We start from the raw sequence: 22,593 nt of genomic DNA, 5'->3' as shown, positions 1-22,593 counted from the left end.
TAAATTTTATGTAATACATGTGGTATACCATTCCATGTTTTTCCTGTTTTAAAACATAAATGTAACCACTGGCTTTTTTTTTTTCTTATTTGGTATTACTAAAATCTGTATATTACTGGACATTTGTGACGATTTTGAGGGCTTTTAAAAAACTCATACAAATGTGTATTAATAATATTCTTCTATTTTTCTTTATATTGCCCCACACAAGGATAGCTGGTGAATAAGACATCAGATTACATTATTTCTGCAAGAATAAGATACATCAAAGCATCTCTTTATATCACCCATTTAAAGTTATAAGTCTAAATAATTAATGTAAATGTTTTAAAAACTATGCTGGTTTTAATGTTATAAATAAGTAGGTATTTATAGGATCCCAGTAGGGATCCATAATCACTTTATTCTTCTGAAGAAATAGGCTGTTTTTACTGGCATTTCCTACTGTTTATTTCCTTGTCTTCCTTTTTAGATTTTAATACATTATAGGTAGTTATAACATATAGACTTCTACCTTTTACAGGTCTTAGATAGTTGCAATACATGCAGTTTGTTTCCTGAACACTTTTGCTAAAGAGACGTGGAAACTGACTAACAAAATATTGGTTGACTCAGGGAAGAATGTGTGTGGGTACTCGTGTGAGTTTAATATCCTGCTGCAGGTTAGAAGTATGGTCTCTAAACATAAGTCACAATTAATCATCGTGCTACGAAAAGAATATAAGCTGGTGAAAGATAACAGGTCATTTACATGCATTTGTAAATGTGACTAATAAGAACTGCTGTTCTCTCTCGGCCACTGAAGTCACAGGCCTGGCAAATGGCTGCTGTGCATGGAATGGCAAGTTGAATATTTCATTATGTGGGAGGAATACTGTTTTCTCTTTGGACTTTTATGCCTTTATAAAATGTTAGTGAAGTGAATGCTGGATTTTTAAAAAAGAAATTAACTGCTGCCTTATTTAGTAAAGTTGATAAGAAAATCAACTGCAATTTTTTCAAGAGATGGTTGCTTTTTTGATATGTCTTCCTTTGTTCTATTGTATGAAATAAATGAATGGTATGAAAGAAAATTATCTAATTAAAGTGAATCTATTCATAGGGAAACAAAATAGAAACAAAATTGATGAAATAAATATTTATAGATGTAGAGATCCTATGTCATTTATAGATCTTACATTTACTATTTGAATATAAGAAAATTTTTTCCCATGCAATGAATTCCCAGGTTACTTTGTGCATTTTAAGTAAGGCTAACAAAATACCAACAGCAAGTACTACTACTATTATTATTTTGTATAAACTTTATGAAATTCTTATCCCTTATGCAATGAGAACTGACATTTGGAAAGCACTTCGACTTGATACTTCTGCAACTATTTAAGCTGTTTGTAGTAAGCTTTTTTTCTTAAAAGATTTTCTAACTGGAACTAATTAAAACTTAAAGTGAAGAATAGAGGCTAATTACCTGTAGGTTTTAAATGTACGCCCTACTGAATAGTTGAATGTAAATAACAACTTTACCTTATCTGACGTAACAAGAGTAAGTCTTTTTTTTTTTTTAATTTTTTTGCGGTATGCGGGCCTCTCACTGTTGTGGCCTCTCCCGTTGTGCTCCGGACGCGCAGGCTCAGCGGCCACGGCTCACGGGCCCAGCCGCTCCGCGGCATGTGGGATCCTCCCATACCGGGGCACAAACCCGTGTCCCCTGCATTGGCAGGCGGACTCTCAACCACTGCGCCACCAGGGAAGCCCTTTTTTTTTTTTTTTTTAAGTAAGAGTCTTTTGAACTTAGGGTATTGTAGGTTGTAAATAAGTTGTATAATGTCTTGATCCTCTCTCTAATATATTTACTGGAGTTTTAAAATTATCTCATGGAATAATTTAGAGCTTAAGAAATCTTCTCTTCTGCCTACATAGAAAGGTAAAAATCCTACAGCTTTTTTCTTGATATTCAGCTTTCATCCCTTGGGGAGGATACTCATTATCAGGGAAAATATGACAGGTTAATCTCTTATCATAAAGGAAGTGACACATTTAGGCTTTAATGTTCTATGTTTAGGGATAAACCATCCTCTTTTGTTCTCCCTTTCTGACATCTTGGATAACGTTAGTTTTCTCCTGTATTCCTTGTGAATCACCTCCTCTCCCCAATCAAACCACATCTTTAGATACTGAGTTATAGTATATTTGGAAAACTTTTAAACTTGACAAGAAAATCACTGAGTCTCTGCCTACTTTGCCAACTCTTCTGCATCTTTCCATTACCCTAGGATCTAATCATTAAACCATTCTGCTGCAATTTAAGAAGGAAATTTGGTTTCAAATGCCTCTTGTTACATTTATTTAAGGGTATTAGTATTAGTTGTGATACTTTGAAGGTGAAGATTTTTGATTTTTGTTTAATATTTTACCCCAGTTATCTGTGTTTTAAAAACCTTTTGCAAACAATTGTGTATGAAGTGGTACTGAAAAATGAGATTCGTTATGTAAGATAAGGTAAAGTTGTAATTTACGTCAGGAGACAAGAAGTAGAAAAATACTGGTCTTACGTTTAGTCTACACAAAAATTTCCACAGTGCTGTGAAACAAATGCCATGACTCACTAACATTTTATCATTAACAGTGTTAAAAAAGAAAAACTACTGTTTTAAGGTGAGTTAAATAGTGTTGCATGTTCTCAGTTACACTTAAATAATGTATTTCCTTTTTTTCTCCCATTAAGATAGCCTTAAAGAAAAATTTTAGGTAACTATAGTGGCTGTTACAGCAACATTTTAAGATAACAAAATTTCAAAAATTAACTTCTCTGTAGACTAGGTAGGTATTAAAAATAGGTACTTAATATAGCTCACTAAAGCAAGATTCACCAGTAAGGTCTTTGTGATCTCTATTTCCCACTAAATTTACATACAATAAGACATCTTAAGTATTTAAATCAAACAAAACTATTTTTAGAAGTTGTATAATATGTTAGATAACTTTTTTCCTACTGAAATAAAAGATTGATAGCTTTCTTATACAGTAATGAATGATAGACTAGCAGAAGTAAGTCTTAGAAATTGTTTTATTAGTATTTCTATAGCTCGCTTATACAAATCTATATAAAAGCGCTATGATACAGTTAGTTTATTACTTTTACTACTAACTGAGGGATTAGCCATGGTAAAAATATTAAGTGCTCAGTTTTTTATTCATAAAATATGTGTTCTATGTGTGTGTATATGTAAAGATACATACATATTCCATATAGGTATGTGTGTTTTTGGTTTTGGAATTTGTTTCAGTATTTCATTTTTAATATAGAATACCTGATGTGAGCATTTCTTTCCCGTATTTCACGAACATAACAAACCTCCTCTAAGGCCTTCCTCAGTTTCGGTAAGGAGGAATTCTTCTCTTTCTTCCTGGTTCTGTGTTTACTGCTTCATGCTCTTTTGTGGGCACAGAGCATCTCCTCAGATATGCATAGTGGGATTACCTTAGCAGAGCTGTGTCCCTTTCTTTCTCTAAGCTGGCCTGATTTTTTGAAACCTATTTCCCTTTAATAACCAGGAAAGAAAACAGTTCATGTATTGGACTTGATGTGTGATGATAAAATAGGTGTCAACGAAGAGGATTGCCATGTCCTCATTACCCTAGTGGATATTTTGTTCTTAATTAGGTTTTTTAAAAAGAAATCTTATATGATTCTTCTTACATGAGGTAACTAAAGTAGTCAAATTCCTAGAGACAGAAAATAAGATAGGGGCTGGATGAAGGGGGTGTTGGGAAGTTACTGTTTATGGGTAAGAGTTTCAGTTGGGAATATAAAGAAGTTCTGGAGGTGGATAGGTGATAGCAGCACAACAACATGAATGTACTTAATGCCACTGAACTGTACACTTAAAAGTGGTTAAAAGGGTAAATTTTGTGTTATGTATGTTTTACCACAATAAAATAAAGTTTAAAATATGCAAGCTTATCCATTAACTGAAGCAAGGTTAGGAAGAGGAGCTAATAATATGTTGGATGATGTATTACATTTTTTAAAGTTTCAGGCTGGAATAATAAGCTGAAACAAATAGATGGAACCGGATAGTGATGCATGTCAAGTTTTGCACTTGGACTTGACAATGTATAAAAAGAGAGCAATGACTGGGAAGTGGCAGATGACCACAATTGTTGTACCAATAGCACGTCACATCTGCTAAAAAAGAAAGCTGTTTTTAAATGTTTACTCTATTAGGGGAGGTACAGTATCCAGTTCAAACAAATTACAGTTTCCTAGTTAGACCATACTAACAGCATCTGGAGTCTCTAAAATTGCATATGTTCTGGGGCGAGCTGCCAGATAACTGTAGAGGGGAGATTAGATTAGGTGGCTCTTGCCCTGGGATAAACAACTGAAGGACCCAGAGAGGTCAGCTTAGAAAAGATAAGTTGTAGGACAACTACATGGCTTTGAAATGTCCTTGGAAATGTGAAAGGACTGTTAAGTGGAAGAGGAAGTAGACTTACTCTGATTTAATTCAGACATTGGAATTAGGACCAATGGGGATGGTAAAGAGAGGTAGGGGAGACTGCTGTTTTACAACAGAGACATTCCCAGTGAATAGATTATAACAACAGCCTTTTAAAGTGGTTCTTTTTACCGTAAGATATCTTCAATCAGATAGATATAATAAGTAGAAGCTTTAGGTCGGAGCTTATACTAAATCATCTTTAAAGTTCTATAAGTCTGAGATTCTGTGATTCAACTGTTTTGATGAAATGATTGGATTTAGTTCTAATACTGGAGAGCTAGGCAATGGGCAAGTAAGAATAAGCTACGTTTTGTCACCAAGTTCTTAAGTAACCCAGGGAGGAAGGGGTGAAAGCAGCTGGTCTGCAGATGCATTTACTTCCTTGGGAGAAAGGGAGGGGAAGAAAAGAAGGCAAGTGACCCAGGTCTAATCTCCTTGTCGACAGGACCTTTGGGTAAATAGGGTATGTACCGACATTTGTTAGGAGAAAGAGGTCTTAACTCTGGAATGCTCTTAGCCTGTTCCTGGCTAAGGATTCCCTATAGTAAAGAGAACCCAGGCTCTGTGAGGCCTGGCTCTTTGGAGAATGTCATGTAGTCTGTACAGTTGTTTGGAGGTATAAAATGGAGATGTTTTATAAGATGAACTCTCACTGCATGTGAGGAACTTGGTGAACCTCACCTAGTAGAGCCTTCACACCTTCTGGGCCAGTGCTGCTTGTTCAACACAGGAAGGACCTGGCTTGCCAACTGCCCTTCACGTCCCAAGCCTCTCTCTACTGCCTCTGAATTATCTGATAGCCTCTATCCTTGTAGTAGTTAGTAAAGCTTAATTCTAGGTAAGATCACTGTTTCACATGAGCCAGATTGGGCAATCCAATCCGGTCCTGTGTGTTAGCTCAAACCTTCAACTCTGTCTTATAAGTAAATAATCAAAAACCTTGAATGATTAAAGTTAGGCAAAGAGTAATTAAATATAGGGTGGATTGTGTTCCCAAATCTCATTTCTAGATTCATGGTGTTCTGAAAGGGTTTCCCACGGAAATGTCCTAAGATTATGGGTCAGTCTAAATAGCCTAGAAAAAGTACCTCCTAATTGCTACAGTAGAACATAGTCACATTTTTATATAAACCCCAGTGCCCATAACTTACCTCACACAAATTACATAGCCCTAGTGGTGGGAAAGTGTGCCCATCCCACTCCAAGCCATTGATAGTGGCACAGTATTTAGTATCATGCTAGCAGTAGTAGGTGCATAATAATTTTATTTATCTTTCTCCCTCACCTTCTAAATTCCTGACCCTAGCCACTCTTGGCTGTTAGAAAATTAAATGTCCTGTGATAAGAAAATCCAGATTTTCATAATCACTGGCTGAAAGGAAAATTTTCTTTTAAGCTCTGGAAGGGATCAGACAAATCTTATTTTGTTTTCCCTCATAGAGTCATGCAGAGGCCATGGCCAGTATGAATTTTACTATAGGCAAAGCTCCTTAAAGATAGATGGCAGAAGTGGAAACACCACATTGACCAGAGTCAGTTGTGAGTTTTGCCGTAATTTACTAACAGTAAAGTATCAAGATGTATAATTTATTAGAGCTGAATTAAACCTGTCCTCTTACTAGTGTCTATCTCACTTGTGTTTTAGTAGGTTTTGTTGGTGGGGTAAGGATAAGGTAACAAGGAATTATACATAACCTGAATCTTATCTAATGGCCACCTGTGCCTGTGGAAGCCTGTGCCACACGTGATGCTGACTCTCACGGGTGAACTGGATTAAACAGGTCGAGAGTCATTGATGTGCAGGATCAGAGACTATGGAAGCCAGGCTACTGACGCATAGTTCACTGGCTCGCAGTGGTTTTGAACTGAGGAGGTGGTGGTGGGGAGAGGTAAGGAATTAAGAATATGATAGCTACCTAATTCAGTCCCGCAGGTTCCGAGATTTAACTATGGGAAACTATCTTTAAAAATTCAAGTAACACATCACCCCGTGACAACTCTGTAATGCTATAGCAATTTAGGAAATGGAAAGATGAATGTGTTAATTTCCATTATTTTTTTTGTCTGAATATGCATGTTTATAAAAAAATTGTGAGTTTGTAGACATACAGGGCTTAGTAAGTATAACGTTTTCTAGGTCTGAGTCTCCAGAGATAACTACTGACAATACTTATGTATATTCTTGCAGTTTATATAAATTGTTCGGGAATTTTCATATATATATATTTGTGTTTCTTTAAAATTTTCCAAGAGAGCTTTTGAGGTAGATGAGACTTAGTCAGTCTTCCAAAACAAAAGATAAAAGCATGTTTAGATCAGCAGATAAAAGTAGGGAAGGCTTTCTAGGTTGGAAAACATGAGGAGAAGAGGTCAGATCTTCATGGGTGGTAGGAAGGACTTGGGTTGTCAGCCTACGGGATTCATGTGGGCTCAGCGGTGGTTGTACGTTTGGATGAGTCAGATGGGGCTGCCTGATGGAGTGAACATTCTAACTCATCAGCCTTGCATTTTACTTTTCACAGAATTGTTGTAGGACCTTTGGCCAAAAGATAACTTGATGCAGTTGGCATATTAGAAAAATAAATCTGGTGGTGATAACATAGGAAAAAGAAAGCTGCATGGGAGAAGATCTCTTTGAGGAGGTTATTGGAATAATGTAGATGATAGATTATGAAGAACGTAACTTTGGTGGTTTTATTAGTGAGGAAGAAACTAAACTAAAAGCCATTTTGTAGTCAGTAGGTCATGGTGACTAATTTTGGATTTCAGAGAAGGAAGGGAAAGAAGAAGGCAAGGTGACCCAGGGCACTAGAGAAATGTGCGACCCTGAAGGAAATGGGAGAAAGAGTTTGGGCAGGAATATGCTTGTAGATGTTGTGAGGTTTGTGGTGATACATGGTTATTCCAGGGGAGAAGGGCCCATGTGCCATTAGAAATAAGGTGTGTCTTGTTGGGGGAGGGCAGTCAGGGTCAGGGACCAGAAAGAAGGTTGGTCCTGTAAAAGAAGCAGAGGAGAATTTCAGAAGGGTAGAAAGAAAACCACAAAAGAATACATTTGGAAAACAGTGGTTAAGGCCCCTTACAGCAACACTGTAAGTTAAAAAGCTATGATAAGTAATGTACAAGCAGAGGGTATTTGAAAAAATTAATTAGGTCACTCATTGTTATTTGAAGATTAGAATATATTGACAAGCAAAAAAGAAAAAACAATGTCCCAATCCCACAACCCAGAGATAACTATTTATATTTACTTAATTACCATTTACATTTAGGAGTGTATCCTACTTGTATATATGCATAAGTAAAAAACTATCGGGCTTCCCTGGTGGCGCAGTGGTTGAGAATCTGCCTGCTAATGCAGGGGACACGGGTTCGAGCCCTGGTCTGGGAGGATCCCACATGCCGTGGAGCAACTAGGCCCGTGAGCCACAACTACTGAGCCTGCATGTCTGGAGGCTGTGCTCCACAACAAGAGAGGCCCACGCACTGTGATGAAGAGTGGCCCCCGCTTGCCACAACTAGAGAAAGCCCTCGCACAGAAACGAAGACCCAACACAGCAAAAATAAATAAAATAAATTAATATTTAAAAAAAAACAAACTAGCATTCTGGGTATGAATATATATTACAAAAATGGGATCAAAACCAAAAATTTTTAATTTGTTTTACATATTGAAGTATTGCATACAACAAAATAACTCTGGTAATCTTGTGTCAGAAAGCAAGGAACCTATCAAAGACTAAAAGGGTCTTGTCGAAAAGACACAGGAACCAACGTGATGGCTCTCACTTTGGCTAAAAAAGTGACATTTTGATCATCAGTTAGAATACTGACTTTGGCCAGTGAAACCCATTGACTCATGAGATCTTAATTATATTGAAAAAAAGAAAAGAAGAAGGAAGAAGGCTTGGTGGTCCTTGCACGAGGTCTCATGTGTGTGCTGTTAGGTAGCTGTTGGGACTGGATCATCTAAAGGGTCAACTGGGTTGAAAGGGGCCCATTTAAGTAGCTGGTAGTTGATGCTGGCTTCCTGCTCAGACATCAGCAGGCTCGTTGCCTAGAGCTCCTGTATGTGGCCCCTCCATGTGGCTTGAGCTTCTCATAGCCTGGCTATGGTGTTCAGATAGAGAGCATCTCAAGAGTGAGTGTTCCAATGGACCCAGGAGGAAGTTGCATGGCTTCTTATGACCTAGCTTCAGAAGACCCAGAACTTCACTTCCACTGCATTCTGCTGGTCGAGTGAGTCACTGAGGCAGCCCAGCTTCAAGGGGAGGAAAGTAAGACTCCACCTCTTGATATGAGGAAGGGAAGGAATTGATGGTGGTCACTTAGGTGACTGTCAGCCACCTCTTGATTTGTCAATGTTAGACATGTTAATTATCTTCTTGCCATGATGGGTAAGAATTTAACACTCACACGTCTGTTTTCCTTGCCTTTTTTCCCATGTAGTTAAAGTAATTTGATTTTCTCTCTCCGTTCCTTTGGAAACTTTAAACACTTTTATTTCTGGTTTGTGGCACCTCTGGATCCTTTAAGGTGAAGATGTCTGTGCTTCTGTCCTTCCATCCACTTCTGTCACTCCCACTGTGCTTCCCAGTTTCTGTCATTTGTACTTGTATTACCAAGATTTTAACATATTTGCCTTTTATTCTATAATCATATTGTTTTCCTTTATATACAGTTGATCCTACACAGAGAAAATCAAGTGTTTATTATGACTGTATTAAAATAGTTCACTGCACAACCAGGATTACATTTCCTGTCTAATTTTTGCTTCGAGTTTCTAATCGCCTTCCTTTTTTTCTTGTAACATACGCCTTTGTCTTATATTTGAGTTGTTCCATATCTTGGAGGATAGCATCCCATCTCTGCAGTCGTCTTTCCCCCAGATACCTGCCCCTGGAGCTCTCCATTCTCCTGCTCTCTAGGTCTGCTACTTGATGTCCCAGGCTTCCTGCCATTACTCCCCTGGTTTGGGGTCACTGTTTCCTGCATCCCATATGTCTTGGTTTACTGACTCGTGCTGCAGCATATCCTCAAATAATTGTCTAAGAAAGAGGGTAAAAGAGGTTTACTCTCTAAGTCTTCAGCAAGTTCTGAAGATGTTTTTATTTTCAGGCCATTTGGTTCTATCATTATCTCTGTTGATGGCATATGGATATATAATCATATTTAATCAATTCCCTATTGTTGCATGTTTGTTCTCAGTTTTACTATTGTGTATAACTTGAGGAAACATTCTTATGTTTTCCTATTTGTGCCTATACATAATTATTTTCAAAGACTAATTTTGTGGGATTTCTGAGCAAGTGGTATGTACATTTTTAAGGGTAGTGACATGTTCTACTAAAATTCTCTTTAGGAAGGTTACCCTGTCCCCTCAAAAAGATGTATGTGCGTATGTGATTTAACTGGTTAATGTGTAGAGATTATTATGTGTAAATGGTTCTTTTCATCAAGAGATTCGTTGGTTTTTGTTGTTGGATCTGTTTGTTTTTGTTTTATGAATACTGGCAGTTCATAGGGCTCAGAAACTTTTAAGAGGGTGGGCCAGAATTTTCTGAGCAAATTGGAAACGGTATCTGGAAAGAAGATAGACATGTACTTGGACAGTCATTAAATATTTGAAGGGTTGTCATATGAAAAAGAGATTTTGGATAGCCAGGATTAGGAGTAGGACTGGCAGGTGGACGTCAAAGAGGGTACAGTAGGGCTTCCCTGGTGGCGCAGTGGTTGAGAGTCCGCCTGCCGATGCAGGGGACGCGGGTTCGTGCCCTGGTCCGGGAGGATCCCACATGCCGCGGAGCGGCTGGGCCCGAGAGCCATGGCCGCTGAGCTTGCGCATCCGGAGCCTGTGCTCCGCAACGGGAGAGGCCACAACAGTGAGAGGCCCACGTACCGCAAAAAAATAAAAAAATAAAAAGAGGGTACAGTGTAGTTCTGGAACTTTTGGAAAGCTGCTTTAGGAGATGCTACTCTACTCACCATGGAGTTGTCCACGCTGGGGGGCAACCTGGAAGAGCTTTTGTAGAAGGGATTTAAAACATCTGTGGGTAATTGAAATAGGCAATCTTCAGAGGCCATTTTAACTCTACCATGCTGTGATGGTCATGAGCATAAACTTGTGGTGAAGAATTAAGTTTGGGTTGGGTGCAGTATAGTTGTGCAAAGTGAGGTAAAAGGTTGATATAACCTATTGGGTAAATAAAACAGGTGAGTCTTCTCTTAGAAGTATTTATTTTCCTTTTCAACCTGGATTTTTTTCTGCAGCAATTAGAAAGTAACATTAACTACTTTTGGAGGAGTGATTATTAATATGATTCATCTTTTATAGTAAAGTAGCAGTAGTGAACCTACATTTAGTCCTTACTAATGGTGATGGTGATCTGTCTTTCTTATCATCCATTCATCATCATCATTTCAGGTGTGGCCCTTAGTCCTGTGTAGTCATCCAAGGCTCAGGGATCAGTGACTAGAGGTGGAGGCTTCTGTCTAGGAAAGAAGGAATAGGTCCTTTTAGGACTTGTTCAAACTTATTTAATCTTCTTTATAGCTATAGTAAGAAAAATTACCTGGTTCAATTTCACTTTTAACTTAATTTTTTTTAGAGTGCCTTTTCTGTTTTAGTATTTTTCCTGTTTGCCATTAGTGTGCATTTTGTCTTTTTAAATTTAAAAAAAATCTATTTATTTATTTACTTTTGGCTGCAATGGGTCTTCGTTGCTGCGCACGGGCTTCACATTGTGGTGGCTTCTTTTGTTGCCGAGCACAGGCTCTAGGCACGCGGGCTTCCGTAGTTGTGGCTCACGGGCTCTAGAGCGCAGGCTCAGTAGTTGTGGTGCACGGGCTGAGTTGCTCCACGGCGTGTGGGATCTTCCCGGACCAGGGCTCGAACTCGTGTCTCCTGCATTGGCAGGCGGATTCTTAACCACTGTGCCACCAGGGAAGCCCCTGCATTTTGTCTTATTCTCACATCAATTCTGTCATAAAGACAGTATTCTGCCTGTTTTACAAATGGAGAAACTGAGGTTTTGGTCAGCTTTGCCCAAGGTCACTTAGGAGAGCTAGTGTTCAAATCCTGGCCTGCACACCCCAGGCCCATGATCATTCATTAACTATCCCTGACTCCCCAAACTTAATTGCTTAATTATAATGAATTGTCCAAATAGAATATCTGCAGTGAAACAGATATTTATGGACTGGTTCTCCAAAACTGATGATCATTGAAGAGGCCACGAGGAGCTAGAAAAGGATGAACTCTCGGAACCTGCATTGCTTGATGTTATGTGCAGATTGTGACAAAAACTCATACAGTGAAATAATGGCTCATTGTTTGGAACTAAAACTGCTTCACAACTCAAAACTGGGGGCTTCCCCTGTGGCGCAGTGGTTGAGAATCCACCTGCCAATGCAGGAGACACGGGTTCGAGCCCTGGTCCAGGAAGATCCCACATGCTGTGGAGCAACTAAGCCCATGTGCCACAACTACTGAGCCTGTGCTCTAGAGCCTGCGAGCCACAACTACTGAGCCCGTGTGCCACAACTACTGAAGCCTGCGTGCCTAGAGCCCATGCTCTGCAACAAGAGAAGCCACTGCAACGAGATATGCCCACGTGCCACAACGAAGCGTAGCCCCCGCTCGCCGCAACTAGAGAAAGCCCGCGCGCAGCGATGAAGACCCGATGCAGCCAAAAAAATTAAGTAAATAAAATAAATAAATTAAAAAAACAAAACAAAACACAAAAATGTTACCAGAAAAGGGTAGCTACTTAAATAGTACTTTTTTTTTAAACTAAAATTGTAACTTATTGGAATCCATCTAGGGTACTCTAGAGTGTCTTAAAATGATAGATATTTTAGAAATAGATGGCATATACGATGAATTTATACATACAGATGACCTTACAAACAGCTGATCTACCAGAACAAGCCTGTAGATACAAAGTGGATAGATACTCTTAGAGAGCTGGAAACTTAATTCTTATAATTCTAAAAGCCTGCTATTGCTAGTAAGTAAAATTTTATGTATTTTATGCTTAAACACCTTTGTTGAGAAAATACGTAGCTTGAGATCATCATACTGGACTGATAACAGTAATGTGGGCCTCTAAGAGCAGAGTTACAAGTCAAAGTGAATTTTACATTTAACTGTAGTTGTTTTACTTCTGCAAAAAAATAAGGCTATCCTAAAGGCCGCAGGCATTTCAGAAAAGTATTATTGGAAAAGGAAATAAGGAGTAAAACTATCCTACTGTGTCATGGATAGAAAGATAGCATTATTATTTTTTTATTAAATACAGGTAATAACTGTTTAGTCCTATTGTATTTACATTCTCCTTTTTAAAAGTCTTACATTTATGCTTCTTAAAGACACAATAAAAAAAATAATGTAATCTACTACGTTTAAATATCTAACAAAGAAAAGTAAAAGGCCAGAAACATTCTAAAAATATTATATTTTTCCACAATTTTATTTGTTTAGTCCCACTATTAATTACTAATTGCCACCATTAACTGGTCCTGTTGTTTAAATAAATGCATTTATTGTAACAGAAAAGTAAATAGTACAGAATAATATGTAAATTCAAATTTACACGTATTTCTGTGTTAAAGTGATAACGCATGCGCGTAGTTATTTCCCGTGTATTGTCATGTGGCTTTGGACTGCTGTGGCTGTGTCTGGTTGACTGTAACATGTTGAGCATCCTCCTCTCCCGCCACCTCTGTGCATCGTGCTCATCTTGGCCACTGTCTTTGTCTCTCTGCTGTCCTCCTCTTCTTCCTCATCACCCATTTCAGTTTCACTAAGGACAGTGGGTTTGAGATTATAAAAAGTTTTAGATTCCTTTTGGAAAGCTAACTCTTGCAGTCCAGCTCTCAGTTTTTAATCCCTAAAATAATTTACATAGAGAAGAACTGAGAATCTTCAAATAAAAAGTCCATTCATTATTATTTTTTCATTATTGCTTTATATTTTTCCCATTTGGAAGGCAGTGTGGTATAAACAGTAGGAAAAGTATTTCTGAAGTTCTGGTATATCTGATGTTTTAAGGGGCAGGTTCTTTTGGTGTGTAATCACAATTGATTTAATTGGAAGTGCTAGAATGACTCCATTTAACTAGTAACACTTAAAATTACGTAAAATTTTTGGAATGTATACTTTCGGTTTTCTTTCTAATGCTTATTTAGTATACTTTTCCGAATATTAAATTAGTGGAAAGTACTAGGCATTATGTTTCTAAATTCAGAAAGGTCCCCAAAGTGTGTGTTTTAGCTATAGTATCTTCTGATTGACAAATATATTTTTCAGGTCAAATATGACAGATATGGTTTAACATGTGTTGTTATGTTTGACAAATGTGTATCTGCTCACAGGCTTATATATTGTTACTTAGGAAGTGAAATACACTCTTGAGATTTTTAAGGTGCTCCTAATGGATATTAAACTACATTCCTATTTGATATTTAATTGCTATAAAATTTCTCAACTTCCTAAATTCACACTACTTTAATCATTATTTCTACGGTAATTTGAGAATGCTGTTACTAATGGCTATGTGCAGAATTCATTAGTTTAGCGTGAGACAACTGCTTGAAATCTGTTTTTCTAAGTGAATATGGTATACATAAGTGAACATAAGTATGCAATATGTTGTCTTTAAAAAATGCTGTAGAATTCTAATGACATTTCTAAGTTTTCACGGAGAAGAAAATCCGTTTAGCAGACTTGGTTTGTGTTTATATTGATCATTATTTTATGCTGAGAAGCTATGGAATGTTTCTTCGATGTTTGGAAATTTTGATAAGAATGTTTTCCCTGACATTATGTTTTATGTTTTATCACCCAGAGGGATGGAGTGCTGGGATACATTGGGAATTTTCGCCTGCTTGCAGAACTTTCCAGCCCTTTTGTGAATCAGCGGTAGGTAACTGATATCATTAATTATTTTAAACTTGGGCTGTTTGGTTTGGGGAAATTTTCCCCCAAGATCCTAAATATAAAAATGAGAGTATGGGCTTCCCTGGTGGCATAGTGGTTGAGAGTCTGCCTGCTGATGCAGGAGACACGGGTTCGTGCCCCGGTCCAGGAAGATCCCACGTGCCGCGGGGCGGCTGGGCCCGTGAGCCATGGCCACTGAGCCTGCGCGTCCGGAAAAAAAAAAAAAGAGTATGTGATACGAATTATCACCATTGTACAAATGAGGAAACTGAGCCTTGGAAAGGTTAGGGAATCTTATCCAAGATTCCCAAGCTAGAAGGTGGTGGTCCTGGCTCTTGAACCCAGCTCTCTTTGTGGTATGATGATACTTTGTTTTACTGGATTTATCTTGGGTCCAGTTAATATTCCTGACACCAACTTCCTCCTGTTCCCAAATTCTGACACCAACATTATCTTAGTCCCTCTTTTAAAATAATCTTTTCATTTTAGATTCACAGGAAAGTTACAAAGATAGCACAGAAGCTCCCATATACCCTTCACCTAGTTTCCCCTATTAATATCTTACATTATCAAGGAACATTTGTCAAAACTAAGAAACCAGCATCGATACTTTACTATTAAGTGAACTTGAGACTTTGTTGGATTTCAGGAGTTTTTCCATTAGTATCTTCTTTTTGTTCTTCGGTTCAGTCTAGGCTGCCATATTGCATTTAGTTGTCACGCCTCCCCAGTCTCCTCTCGTCTGTAACAGATTCTTAGTCTTTCCTTGTTTTTCACGACCCTGACAATGTTAAGGGATACTGTCCAGGTATTCTGTAGAATGTCCTCCAGTCTGGATTTGCCTGTTTTTCTCATAACTGGATGGAGGTTATAGGTTTTCGGAAGGAATCCTATAGAGGTGAAGTGCCCTTCTCATCACGTATCAGGGGCTACATGATACCCATGTGACATCATTGTGGATGTGAACTTTCATCATGTGGCTGAGGTGGTGTTGGCCAGCTTTCTCCACTGTGAAGTTTTTCCTTTTCTTTACTCTCTTTGAAAGCAAGGCATGAAGTATAGCCCACTCTCAAAGCGGGTGGGGAGAGAGAAATTAAGCTCCACCTCCTGGAGGGAGGTAGTTGCTCATTTTTGACAATGGATTGATTATTATCCTTTATTACCCTTGTCTTGTCATTTGACAGGGTCTGCTGACATTTTTTCTGTGAAATGTTTAGCTGCTCCTTTCCTTCCACATCCATGGTCCCAGTTTAGGGCCTTCGGGATCTCCATGGTTGATTGCTGCGATAGCTTTCCAACTGACTTCCTAATTTGAATTCCACATTCACCCACTCTTCAGTCCTTTCCTCACTGTGCTACCAAAGTCATCTTCCTTGTGTTCCACTTTCAGTACCTTCCTTTCTTACTAAACACTGCATCCTCTTTAGATTCTTCTCTGAACTTTCGAAGCTCTCTGTGATGTGCACCATGTCTCCAGCCTTATTTCTTACCACTCATTAGAGTTAGTTTTGCACCCTTACTGTCTCACGCACCTGTGGATTTTTCTCACTTTTCTTCCTTTATTCCCATCCTCTATTTTCCCTCCATCTTCGAAAAATTTACCTATCTTTCAAGTCTTAGGTCAAAATCCCAAACCCTGGGTAGGCTCCCACAATTACATGTAGCCTTTTGTAACTTAGTACAGAGATAACCCAGAGAATTGGGAGTCAAATCAGACTCATGAGTTAGGGAGCTTACCCTGTGTCAATCCTTACTAATAATCTCAAGAATACAAGTAATCATGAGATACTGGCAAAGCAAGGAGATGTTCAGGACCATCAGCATGGCTCCCTAGATGTTTTTTGCACTGGGCATTCTCTGGAATGAGGTTACCTATGAGGTCTCTAAGTGATATGTATAGTTCATATTGCTGACATGGAAGGAGCTCTCTTGGTTAGGAAGCCATCTCCATTTAATACTCAGATAGTTACATAGCATATATAACTTTCCTGGGGCAGGGGTCAGACCCCATAAATCCATACATTCTAGGTTCATTTATCATAAGCAATACTAGAATAGGTATATCCTGAAAGCATTCCATGGATGAAGACTCTTCTACTCCAAATACCATTAGTATGCTTACCAAGCAGTTACCCTCATCACCCTTTTTTCTTGCCAAAGGTGGAAGGGATGGTCCTTCCACCTCCAAACAGGAGAGATTAGATTACAGATCTGCTGCTTTCCCAGGTACTTATGTACTGTTTTATATTGTTTGCCAGTGTTTCATATGTTATAATTTTATTTCAAGAAGATACTAAGTTCCTTAGGCTTGGCCGTTTAAAATTTTTAAAATAAGAGTTCTTCTGCAATTTTTAAAGACTCCGATGATGTGAAAGTATAGAGAGCAAAGAGCATGTTCTCTGAAGGCAGAAGACCTGGATTTAAATTCAAGCTCCCCCACTTACCATTGTGTGTGAGTGGAAGATTATTTAATCTTCCTGAGCCTCAGTTTTCTTACCTGTAAAACAGGGATAATGATACCTATAGGCCTTACAGTTTATTGTGAAGATTCTATGTGGTTATATGTTTTGTTATATGTTTACATATGTGTGTAAAGCACCTGTCATAGTGCTTGTCATTCAGTACATATGCAGTAAGTGTTAAATGTAGTGTATATTCAATATGCTAAAATTTACTCAGCACTAGAAGTGCATAGTTTATGTTTGCTTTATCTACTTTGTAGTAGCTCTTTTGTTCTTTAACCCATCAAAATTAGGTTTCCTCGTCTGTCATTTTGCTGGAACGATTTCATTGACTTCCAGATGCAAAATCCAGTGAACTCTCTTCGGTGCCTGTCTTATTGTATCTCTCTGAGGACTGCCACCTCCTTCTTGTAATGCCATAACTCCCCTTGCTTTTGTGACCCTGCACTCACCTGGTTCTTGTAGTTCTCTGACCATCGTCTCCCAGTCTTCTTTGTCGGAGACAGTTCCTTAGATGCTGGTGTTCCCCAGGGCTCTCTTCTGGGCCCACCGATATTCTCTGTGCTTCTCCCTGAGTGGGTTGTGCTTTCAGGGTTTCAGCTATTACCCATTTGCTCAATGTGGTGTAATGGACTATGCATGAATTTTAGAATCATATAAGCTCAGGCTGCAATTTAACCTTGCTCTGACCTTGGCTAAGTTATGTAACATTCCTGTACTACAGTTGCTTTCTCTATAAAAAGGGCATATTTAATATTACCTACTTCTTTGTATTATAGTCAAGTGTTTTCTCCTCCCAGGTGGCACATCAGAATCAACATGTCTAAAATAGAATGCAACATATCTCCCTCTGTATTCTCTTATATGCTCCTGTTCAGCATGTGGCCTGGCCATTCTCTTGGTTAACTCTGCTCAACATGTGGGAATCATCTTTGTTTCTCCCTCACCTGTGTTTGGTCCATCCCAGGTCCTACGTATCACCTCCTAAACATTTCTTGCCTTGGCCACTTCCTCTCCATCTCTGCTGTCAGTGCCCTAGTTCATCATCTCTTGCCTGGGCTCCTGCACCAGCCTCTAACTCTGTACTGTCCAGTAGAGAAGCCACAAGCCACATGTGACTATTTACATTTAATTTAATTAAAATTAAATAAAATTAAAAATTTAATTCCTCAGTCTAACTGGTAACATTTCCAGTGCTTCCTAGCCCCATGTGTCTACCGAATTGGGTAGAACATCTATAGACCATTTCATTATTGCAGAAAGTTCTTTTGGACAGAAAAGAACTATTCTAGACTGGGGTCGGCAAACCAAGGCTTGAAGGCCAAACCTGCTGCCTGTTTCTACAAATAAAGCTTTATTGGGGCACAGCCATGCATCTTTGTTCACCACAACTGCTTTCACACAGTAACAGAGTGGATTAGTTGCCACAGAGACGGTAGAGCTTCCAAAACCCCTTACTTTGTGTTAGTCTCTGGCTCTTTATGGAAGAAGTTTGCTGATCCCTGCTCTAGGCAGTCTGCCTGCCTCCAGTCCTATTCCCCTTTCATCCTCTCCTGTATTATTATCTTCCACGGCGATCTCCCTGAAACTCAAAAATGAACACGTAGCCTCCTGGTTAGATCCTCTCAGTGGCACCTGCTGCTTCCAGTATAAAATATGGGCTCTGTAATGTGATGCAGAAAGCTCTCCAAGTAGAGCTATCTTCTCTCTTTCTGCCATATTCCTCCTCAGAAACCTCCTCTCACCCCAACTTGTCTCTGTGCTAGAAAGGCCTCCTGCCTCCTTGCTCATCCTTCATGACTCAGCCTAAGGGTCATTTCCATCACGAAACCCCACCTCTTCCAGGCTGGGCTGGGTGTCTCTCACCCGTGCTTCCATAATAGTGACACACAGTTATACCATTATGATTAATAAATTAAATTATTGTAAAGTTCTCTTTCTCTTTTTCCTGTTTCTTATTTATCTCTGCGTTTCATTAGGTCAAGAGCCAAACTTCGTTGAACTTTGCATGGTTCAGCATCCACACATTATCTGGCACATAGTAGCCATTTAATTGCTTTTGAATGAATGAGTCCCAAGCGGTGATCAGTTAAGCTTTGCAATGTCTGTCTCTTGAAGATGATTTAGATTTGAGATTTTAAAGCAGGAGAAAATTAACCTTGACACTTAAATTTAATTTGTTTCTGTTTGAAGCTCTTTTTGAAAAATCATAATATTAGAGAGTTTAACTTATTCTTTAATTTTGTAGTAAAAAGCTATGCTATACCTTTATTTAAAAGCTTCAAGTCTTTTGTAAATTAAGAAATTGAGAAGCGGGGTTGGAATATGAGCAAGAAATGGTATAATGGAACAGCAAGAAGATTATGACAAAATTTAGCACAGCTACTTAAGTACTGTTAGAGTTTTCCATAGTTTAATTATTTTCTTTAGTTTGTGATATTTTTATGTTCTCTCTATTTTAGAGCTTTGTATAATTTAAGAAGACACATGGGATGCATGTGGTGGGGTACAAAGGTTAGACACCTGGGCTTCAGTTAATTTTCAGCTGCTGAGTTATACCCATGCCTCAGGTTTCTTTTTGTAAAAAGTAATTTAATGGTGGTAACTTCTTTTTTGCCTAAATGCCCTTAACTGTTATGAGGACATATTTTTGAATTGCTGTTAAGGTTAAATACCTTATAAAAACTTGTACCTATGCTCCTTAATATGTTCCTTCAGTATTTATTGAATACCTTCCCAGTACCTAAATGTTCCAGTCCCTGCCTCAGGGAGCTTCACTAGAGTGTCTGGTGTCATGTCTATGTTTGAGAAAATAGGACTTAATAATACAAAATAAAGAGCTAGTAAAATAAGACATTGTGTGAAAAAGGGCAAGAAGAAAAGTGCTGTTATTAATGGTTTAAAACAGCCATTCTCAGACTTGTTGATCTCATAAATTATTGAGGACCTCAATGAACTCTTACTTCCTATAGGCTGATAGCTATGGATATTTACCAGATTGGAAATTAAAACTGAAACATTTAAAAATATTTATTAGGTCATTTACTATTAACAATAATATTTCATGTTAATGTAATTTTTATGAAAAATAAACTACATTGCCAAAATGAAAAATTTTTCGTGGGAACAGTGTTGTACATTTTTTGCAAATCTTTTTAATGTCTAGCATGATAGAATTCAGCTGGATTCTCAAGTTTGTTTCTGTTTTCAGTCTGTTGTGAAATGTTATTTTGGTTGAAGCATATAAAAAAATCTAACTCTCAGGGTTAACAGTGTAGTAGGTAAAGGAGTATTTTAGTAGCCTTTTCAAATAATTGTTGATATCCTGCTTTAATACTACACCAAAATATACCAAGAGGTAGTTTCTTAAAGATTAGTTAAATGTGGAATCTGAAACCATATCAGTGGACTTTTGATACACTGTTATATTCAAATCCATTGGTCTGTCTTGTACTTCGAATCTTTTATGCATACATAATTTTGTGTCATTATGCCTTGGTCATTTAGAAAATATTGGTTCACTGAGTTATGTAGGTCTTATGATAAATGCTGATACATTTATTAGATAATATATATATATATTTTTTAGATAATATTTTTTTAAAAACCCATTACTGACCTCATCAGAAAAGTTTTTAACTCTTCAGAGGCTATCCAAGAGTTTTTCTTCCAGACAACTGTGCTTTGTGTGTACTTCCCATTTTATCACAGAATATTAAAAAGACAGGTACTCAAAAGACATGATTTAATATAATTAATCATTCTTACTGCTTCATCCAGGACATTCTTAAGTGAAACTTCTCCACTCAACCCCTCTTTTTTTGTTTTTAACTGCAAATATGTGGCATAGATTACAATGGCGACTAGTACCATTTTGTACCACTGCTATGATTTGTGCTAAGATGCCAATGGTCTTATCCATCAGTACTTTACACCATCAGAATAGAAGTCAGCACAATGAGAAAGGCAGATAATATTTTAGTATCATCATGAAAATAGTTTTCCCTTGTAGACTCCCCCAAAAGTCTCAGGGGCCCATGAATCACGTTTTGAGACCTATTATTGATTGATGTTTGTCATGCAAGGCTTCAAAGAGAAATTGGGACACATTCTTAAATGTTTTAGGATTTTTTTAAGAAGTGGATGGGAAAGGGAGAAGGGAGAAAGGCGTGAACATAAGGTTTTGAAAAGTGGAATAAACATGCCATGTGAAAGAGAAACTTCATAGACTTGTAGGATCAAAGAGTATGTTTTAGGAGGATAGTGGATAGAGACGGTGTTGAATGCCAGGGAAAGCTGATTGAACTTGACCAGTGGACAGTGAGAATGTATTCTAGTGGAGAAAGACATTCTGAAAATAACACTGAGTAATTCTAGTTTTGGGTATTTGTGGGATAGATGGTAAGATGAAAGGCAAAAGCTTGGGTTAGAAGGTTAGCATACAGCTCTTAGTTGTGTGAATGACTGGTGTAATTTCATTAGTCCAGGAAATAAATAGGAGCCCAAATTAGGCTGTCATGATAGAGTAGATATGATGGAATAAAGGTTTTTGAGGGTAGAAAAAGTGACATTGGTAATAAGAAATTAGAGATAGAGAAAAAAAGACAAATTTAAGATATTTTCTACATTGGACTTAGAAAAATGAAAAAGATGAGGATTAGGAAGAATAGGCGGGAAGATGATGAGTTTGCTTTGGAGATGCTGCGTTAGAGGACAAACAGAGCATCTGAGTGGAAATGTAGTAAGAGGTAGAGAGGCATTTTGAAATGATCAGATAGAGGTTACATTTGAAGCCATGAGAAAAGATGGTGTTTAAAAGGTGTAAAGTTGAATGTCTAGAATTGAGAAGGAAGAGAAGGAAGAGTAGATACAATAAAGGAAAAGTTTAGAAGTAGAAGGGGAGCCAGAATAATATTGGGATGGAGGACAACTTTTCTAAAATTAAGTTTTCGAACTCCTAAATTTCCAGAGTTAATATTTGTTAAATACAGTGTTCACATGCATGAAAGAATTACATTTGCAACCAAGATAAAACCCAGGGGTCAGCTCACAACCCAGTCTCCATGTAGAGTCCCAGCAACAGTACAACATGTAAATCCCTATTGGAGTTTTTCCAAGGATGTCAACAAAGGTCCAGTTTGTTACAGCAGCACTTCTTAAAAGTCTCTTCTTTCCTCCTGAACTCACAGTATCTCCTGGACCCTGTAGCTTTCCCAAAAGCTCACATTTCTGACTCTCAACTCCTAAAAGTCACCAAACCGGTACCATATAGGGGGATGGATCCTTTGCTCCCATCCTCTTTTTTTTTTCTTTCTTTCTCTACCTGAAAGTAGCCCTCTCTCCTCTTTCCAAATGTGAATTATACCTGCTAATGCCTTGTTTTTACACTGCATGTGCTTAGTACCGCACTCTGCACAATTAACTCCCAGGGAACTTAATCAAAAGCTCCAAGTCCCTTTAGAAGAGCTGGAGGAGGAAGAAGTGCTAAATGACCAAAGACAGAGTTTTCTCTATGGGGTTGGGGAGGATTACACACACATTCAATCAAGTATGCCTAAAACCCAACATGCATAAAACCAATACCCTACTCTTTGCCTAACCTCCCTTTCCTCCATGACCACCATGACAGAAAACTCCCATTATGAATCAGTGGGATCACCATTGACTTAGTCATCCAAGTCAGAAA

General features: G+C 38.1%; 1 protein-coding gene across 5 annotated transcripts in view; it reads left to right on the top strand.

Moving 5' to 3' along the window:
• Window positions 1-22,593, top strand: part of LOC309958201 (TLC domain-containing protein 4-like) — a 65,131-nt gene that overhangs the window by 31,117 nt on the left and 11,421 nt on the right. For all 5 annotated transcript variants that reach the window (XM_082833888.1, XM_082833884.1, XM_082833886.1 and 2 more), the window contains one exon: window positions 14,354-14,427. In XM_082833888.1, coding sequence (XP_082690014.1) covers window positions 14,354-14,427 — 74 coding nt within the window. The remainder of the gene's footprint in view (window positions 1-14,353; window positions 14,428-22,593) is intronic.

The sequence above is a fragment of the Leucopleurus acutus genome (assembly GCF_964270905.1).
Source record: "Leucopleurus acutus genome assembly, chromosome: 2".
In the NCBI taxonomy this organism is placed as follows: domain Eukaryota; kingdom Metazoa; phylum Chordata; class Mammalia; order Artiodactyla; family Delphinidae; genus Leucopleurus; species Leucopleurus acutus.
The sequence above is the reverse complement of the archived record's forward strand: the minus strand, read 5'-3'. Positions and strand labels throughout refer to the sequence as shown.